The sequence below is a fragment of the Odontomachus brunneus genome, unplaced genomic scaffold, assembly GCF_010583005.1.
Source record: "Odontomachus brunneus isolate Ranch 3 - 2012 unplaced genomic scaffold, Obru_v1 Obru_scaffold_046, whole genome shotgun sequence".
Classification (NCBI taxonomy): Eukaryota; Metazoa; Arthropoda; class Insecta; order Hymenoptera; family Formicidae; genus Odontomachus; species Odontomachus brunneus.
The window spans coordinates 381,721-389,220 of NW_022639496.1; the positions used below are offsets into that span (position 1 = coordinate 381,721).

At 38.9% G+C, this 7,500-nt stretch overlaps 1 protein-coding gene across 14 annotated transcripts in view; it reads left to right on the top strand.

Moving 5' to 3' along the window:
• LOC116844788 (IQ motif and SEC7 domain-containing protein 2) overlaps nt 1–7,500 on the top strand; it is an 85,749-nt gene that overhangs the window by 64,281 nt on the left and 13,968 nt on the right. For 5 of the 14 annotated variants that reach the window (XM_032816821.1, XM_032816818.1, XM_032816819.1 and 2 more), the window contains exon 2: nt 6,509–6,918. The exons of 7 other annotated variants lie outside the window; for them this stretch is intronic. In XM_032816821.1, the coding sequence (XP_032672712.1) occupies nt 6,716–6,918 (203 nt within the window). In that variant the 5' untranslated portion in view covers nt 6,509–6,715. Of the gene's footprint in view, nt 1–1,798; nt 2,718–5,365; nt 6,919–7,500 lie in introns of those variants that run through there. 2 more of the 14 variants (XM_032816817.1, XM_032816815.1) reach the window with 2 other exon arrangements.

Genomic DNA, 7,500 nt, shown 5'->3' on the forward strand with positions numbered 1-7,500 from the left:
AGAGAGAGAGAGAGAGAGAGAGAGAGAGAGAGAGAGAGAGAGAGAGAGGAATGAGGGGGGGTCTTCGAAATGACGGACACGAAGTGGATATGTCCGCGGAGTTTCAATCGCTCCCACGTGGCCAAGTTTGACAGTTCGGTGCATTAGTGAGGCGATATTTTTAATCACCCTGCAAATGTTCTCGCGCATCGTCCAACGTTATTCTCGCGTCGTATATTGCGAAATCTCGAGCTGTTGTCCTGACGGAGGGTCCTTGAAAAGAAATACATTTGTGCGCTGCCGCTGCCGCTATTGCTGCGAATATTCCTCTATCTGCATGTTACACAGGCGGAATTTTTCAACAAGAGAAAGAGATAAAAAGAGAGAATCGGTAGGAGAGAGGAAGGAAGGAAATGAGAGAGGCAGGCAGGCAAGCAGGAGAAAGAGAATAAAACAACAGCCCGTATGCATGAGGCTGTGTGCAAAATTAAAACTGGAACGCGCGCACTCGTTGAAACTGTCGCCGCTATTGACGCGAAATCCCTATCGTGCGACATTAACATACGTGAAAGTACAGGCGACGCGGACATACACGTTGTCCCCGCGCGCTGTTATTTTTCTATTTACAGTTTAGCCGCCGTACGATTCAAAGAGCGGCATATATTTATCCGTGTCAAAGGTATGAATACACAAGTTGTCCAATTAATATCGCGTATAAAACGCGAACGCAATGCACCGCGCGTTCCACATTTTGTCCCATTATATTTTAGATGCGCTGATTTTCTCCTTCTCTCTTTTTCCCCCTCGCTCTCTTTTACCTTTATCTCCATATTATCTCGTCGAGCAGAATACAATTGGAGCGCGACAAAATCTCGAAGAACGCCCTCGAGAGACGTTCCGATTCGCTTCGACGTTCTATAGGCGCTCTTTTCGAGCGTCCTTTAAATCTTTGCGACGCGCGCACAGAATTTGGCACGAATCGAGGATAAACGTAAAGTTTTCCGCGTCATGGAGCTTAAGCTGACTTAAGCTGACTACGGGGATCAGCTCGGATCGACGTCATGACTAAGATCGTTGATTGAAAATCGCTCGGCGCCGCCGTAAATCGATCTGGCTTCTTTCGCGCGTTAAGTGGATCCGCCGTCAGGAGTGCAACGACCTCGCGCTGCGTAAGTTTTCACGTAAATTCGGAAATACACACATATACAGGATGTTTCCTAACATATGAGATTCATCTCAGGAGTAGATAAGAAACACAAAAACAATAAAAAATGTTCATATAAATATATGTGTGTCCTATTTCAGAGTCATATAATCATTTTTGTATTCCAATAATCTACAGTTGCTTACCTTTATAGGAGGTGCTCGACCACTTTCAATCTGTATGCAAGCTTGCAGTTGTCGTGTCTTTTAAACTTTTAAAAATTCTAAGTATTTGTCGGATCTATTGGCAGCCGTGTTGCATATGTTCACAAAGATTTTAATCCATTAGATTTTTATTGGCCACTTTAAAACAAATGTCTATTCAATACCCATTGCCCATGTCGAAATATTTCGCGAACATATATAATAAGACTGCTAACAGATTTAACAAATATCTAGAATTTTTGAAAGATTGAAAAACTCTTTAACACAAGCCTGCAAGCTTGCATATAAATTACTTCAAGTACTTTCTATAAAAGTAAACAACTGTAAATTAGTAAAAACTGAGGTTACGTTGTTCATGTGCTTTTTTAATATTTATTTTGAGAGAAATAGTAGTTACAAAATCGCGAAATAACTCTTTTATTACATAAATATTTTTTCCTGAGTTTTATTAAAATCGGAAGAATATTGTAGTTCATAAATAGAAAGAAACTGATTTGATAATAGCAAAGTAAATTTTCGAGCTTCTCGAAAATTTGTATTAATATTTTTCATCGTAACTGAATAAAATTAAGCGATATGTTACTAGCTAAAATAAAATCTCTTGCAAGTATACTGTTTCCAATAATAAGTGCAATTTTCATTCATAAAATGATTGAATTAGAGCATATGGACGGACGAGGTTGGCCTATAATTAAGGGCGGACAGGAGGGCCGTGGAGACCTTTCACGGAAATTCTGGAACTACTAATCAGAATACATATTTTATACGTGGTTTTCTTTACCGTGCGCTGTTGGACAACTAAAGCCAGTACTAGGACTATATTGCTGCATGTTCGTATTTTGATTATTACAAAACAAAATATACAGTTAATAGGATCGTGGCCGAGCATTAATACATAGAAAAAAGTTATATTTATATAGTCAGTCACTACACACACAATTAGTTCTTCGAGAAGTTGTAACTTCAAGATTCTAAAATATCTAAGCCCGGTGTCTCCTACTGTAGCACAAAAATGGCTATAACTCTGAAACAAAGTCAAATAGGATGTTTGTATCAACTTTTTTTATTGTTTTTGTGTTTCCTATGCATTCCTAAAATGCGTGCATGTTAGGAAATGTTTTTTATATACACACATAGGGCTGCATGGCGATCGTACGGCCGGCATGAATTGACCTGTATTTCCGAACGCAACGGCGGCATCGGGACGAGCGTAACAATGTGTATGCGCGCCGTTGAAATCGCCGGTGGGAGGCCGCTGCCCCACCTTTCATTCGACTTTGACAGTTCCATTATGGTATCGAAGCTAACGGCAAACAGAACGGGCGTAGTTGACGAACGCGAGTCAGCGTGCGCGTCGTCGGTCCGTCGAGGTATTTACTTCTTTTTTTTTTTATTATTATTATTATTATTATTGTCCCTTTATCCCTCGCGTTCTGCGACGATTCGAGGGTGTCTTTGTCGCGACTGTGAATTGAAATTGTGTCGTACGAGAAAAGTGCAGTGCTCGTGTCATCGATCTCTCGTCGTGGGACGTGGCATCTGGGCGCGAGACGAATTGATCCGATGGATGGTGTCGCACGGCGAGACTCGCGTTTAACCTTCCTGGGCAAAATGAATAAACGCGTTTAGCGCCTGCCGCGCTTGTCTCTCGAGGTTGACGAGGATAACGCGCACCCTTCAAGTGTGTTTCGCCGACGAACTTCGCGCGCGAGACGAGACGAGACTGGATGAATTTCCGCCGGACGGCAGAAAACAATGTAGAGCGCGCTAACGAGTTGACGAGAGACGCGCGCGCGCCGCGCGAAGTTTCGGCATTGCGGGCGCGGAACACTTCCATTAAGGACACTTGACGTGCGGTCCCATGCGGCCGCGAAGGATTTCTGCGCTCATTATTATTCGCCGGCTTTGACTTTTTCGTACGTGCGTCCCCGATACGACGCGGCCGGAGACGAACAAACGGTATCCGCCGATATCCGCGCGTCACTGCACACCGACCGTAAACTAATTGCGCGTTCATTTCGGCCCGAAATCCGGCCGATTCACCCGCATTCCGACGCGATTTTCCAAATTGCTCCGAGCCGTACAAAGAATGGTGTACGGTCTTCGGTGGAAATGTATGCAGTTCGCGTGGACAGTTATTAGTGCTCAATTATTCTTGGCTAGTTATTAGTCTAGTATTGGTGCAAAAAAAACTCCGGCTAGAAACTAGACAAGAACTTGACAGAGTTTTATTTGCTTTTTAGTTGAAGCCATTTATTATAAACAACATTTGAACTGATTCTTTTTAAGATATAGTATCGGTATTATTAATTCAGCTTTATAATGGACGCATAACGCTTGTTATGAATAAATTTAAAACATATTTATCTGTATTTGTTAAAAAAAAGTGAAAAATAAAGTGAGGAGGGGGAAATTGAAGGGAATAAGACATTCGACAACATTAAGGGGATGCTGAAGCTGAAAACTTTCTCGACAGAACATTGATATTTTTCTGCAAAGTTTACGTCGTATTAGTTACATAGAATTACAAATGTTTTTACACAATAAAAGTACGTGCAAAAATAAATAGGAACATTGCTCAATATGTAACGAAAACGAACAAAAAATTTTTAATGTAAAATCTCAAGCTGTCAGCGTAATATTTGTCTAATCCAAAAATTCCGCAGCTTATAGTATATACTGAAAGTGTGAATGCTCCAAACAGAAAAACTTGGAAAAACATTGCTCTATCTTTGCATTTGCATTTGGAAGCTTAAAAATATCGAAAAGATTTCTACACATATATGGTTAGATTTTCTGTTGAATATGGTAAAACAAAGTAACACACATTCATATAAGTTCTGTATATATAAGAAATACGAAAAGGATAGCGTGATTATGTTAGTGACGATCGTCTCTGCATTATCGACATTGTTCGAGTTCGTCATCGACTCCAGCATCCCCTTAAACTCTGCGACAGAAATGATAACCGAGGTTAGAAATAAAAGTGTGCAAAAGACAAATGGATTATATGTTAATAATACAGAATTTTATTGCCATGCGAACACATCAGACTATCTGGATGATGATGATATGAAAACTATGACGATAACTTAGACTCTGAACTTGATGAAATAATACAACTACAAGAATGGACAAAAGGACATATGTCATTTGATAGTTGTGAAAAATGTCAGGTGAAAGGCGAAAACCATAAAAATAGATATTATTTACTAAAGATTTCTTATGTTAAGAATTTAGATATTATTTACTAAAGATTTCTTATGTTAAGATTCTCTTTAATATTACAATTTTCAATTAGAAGGCGTGCACAAAAACCAAATATTTCTTATGCTATGACTCTCATTAGCATTAAAATTTTTAGTTAGAGATCATGCACAAACATATGCAAATATGCCTGTGTTTGTGAGCAGCAGACTTGATCAATTGCATATAATTTGTCTATTTACTGCTCTGTTTTTATTTAGTGAATAACCTCAGATTTTGTATATGTTTTGTGCATAATTAAAAGATTAGCTAAAAGAGTATTTTTTTTTTAATTTTGATAATCGCTTGTTTGTTTACAACTGTAAATACATTTTTTTTTAATAAGTAAATAATTTATTTTTATTTAAAGAAAATTTTTCTTTTTATTAAATTTATTAAATATAAGAAATATTTTCTACAAGTTAAATATTTGCACACTCTTTCGTTCTTTTTGATTAAAGTTATATTTATTACTTCTTTTTTATTATGTCGTTTTTAAGTAGTCAATGATTTTGCTTGACATATTTTCAATTATATGCCATTTGATCGATATGTCACGTCTATTTTATTTTTAAAAAATTTGAACAAACATACCAAAAAATTTGAACATATACCAAAATGCCTTTTTTAATAAAAATTCCCGAATTCAGAGTTTTATAAATTTATTTGCTAGATTTTGATAAATATTATTTGTATATTATAATCAACCAGAATTAGAAGTAAATATTTCAAGAAAAAATCATTTTGTAATTTTTATATACTTCAGTTAACTATAATACAATAAACTATAATGAAATAAAAATTAAATTTATTAATAAAAAATTATAAATAATAAATATTAAATGCATTTACTCTAAAATTTAAAAAGTCTTTCTCAGTATATATGATCGTGATCCCAAGTAGTTTTACTCTTGAATTACTAGGCTAAAGTTAACATAGCTGTCCAGTAACTGTTCGAGAACTGCATTAAATTTCTACCAGGGAATTCACGATTATCGACTGTGCGACGATTGTTCGTAAATTCCGTTGTCACGGTAACGCCGAGCGCGCGTAACGGAAACGATATTAGATCCCATATTTCAAATGCCATTCTATTTCCGAGATATCTCGCGATGCGTCAGTCTATTATAGGCTATAATGGCGGACAGTGGCGGTGAGTGAAATTCGATAGATTCATGTGTGTCGCAATGAAAAGAATTACACGTGTACAGCTATATATTTGAGACGCGTTCATGCGTCGCACGTACAGCACACATACGAGCGTGATACTTTCGTTGAAGAGAGATCATTGACGGCATTGATAAATATATCGCACATATGTACCGCACCGTGATACACTTACCGGTTACGCATATTAATTAAGTGTCGTTAGAAAGTTTTAACGATTACCCATGAATCAACCGGAAAAGGCAAGCGAGTGAAAATACGACACTATTGATCGCTGGCCGAGAGTAGCTCGGTAATAGCTAACCCGATTACTTGGTATCAAACTTTGGAGCTGAAATCTAGGTGAAATTGCAACCGTCCTCCCCCCTTTCCATACCTAAGAGCCCAAATATAGATTTGGCGGATTATTATATTAATGAGGATCGATTCGGTGTAGCACAGCGAATTATTAAATCATTGACCTGAATTCTCTCGTGTCAGGGATGGTAATTTTAATTTGATGAATCTTTTAGTACGATCGTTTCATATCATTTAACGCAATGCGCAAAATTCGTAGCGAGCACAACGTTTGCTGTTTAATACACGCTAACGAAATCGGTCATGACTACAAGCGCGGATTTACCGTCGCGTCTGCAATAAATTACGACGTATCGGCTGTGCGAAAATATTGTGTTGCAATATGCGCAGTCGCCCTCGTAATTTGGCGACCCACAGTCACGTGTAATCGCCTCGTTTTAATCGAATTTAGGTCCGTTGGATACCGAGAGCGTATCTTCCGTAACGTGATTCCTTCGGCACCGGCGATTAAAAAGAATGCTGTGGTGGTGAGTTATTCGCGGCCTGACAAATTCGTGAGCTGCGGGGAACGCGCGACGATGAGCTCGCCGCCGAAGCAGAGCGCGACTCGTGCCTCGGTGAACGGTGGGTGAACATTTCTCGCTGCTGATGAACAGTGATGATCGTGTACACGATGATCGAGCCACGCAGTGACCGGGTGACGGTCTGCTCGCCTCAGACTCAACACCACTGCTATCAAGTGATACGAACCACTAGGGTGCACCAGAGTTCGCGAAGCTCGAGGATGGTGACCGTTCAGGAGAAGGTCGTCAGGTCGCGTCTTCAGTTGGGTTACTCCACGCCGACATCGTTCATCAATCGGTACATACTTTTTATTTCTATCTCACCAGCCGCGCGCTAACGGACGTGTCGAATTCAAGCCGACACGTGGATTCACTGCTTTTGTATCGAATCCCCGAGTCAAACGTAACGCGCGTTATCCCGCTAGATGTTCTCCAATTTTTTTCCACACGTTGCCGACCACCTGTCGTGTATATGATCGAAGAGCTTATCCTGAAATCGTCAAACTCACATGAAAAATGAGAAGGAAATGGAGAGATTATGCGAAATTTCTCACAAGATTCTCTCCACGTCTTCGCATCTCGTGATCTTGGATGTAAAACTCGACAATAAGCTTCTTAATTGTAACACACCGAACGCATTGATAAACGTTTCATGTACCTTTTCTACGTCCTACAAAAATATTTGCATAGCGCATAATTTGAGCTATTATTTTGATATGTTCAAATTAATTGTCATCCGTTTCTAAAAATGTAACAGACCCGACTTTAACATCTTAATTTGGGTCGTTTGTATGATTTCTCGCGATATTTTTAACGAATTTTAATGAATCTAAGCTTAGAATATTCGTTATAGATGTATCTATGAATCTTCACGTAAGAG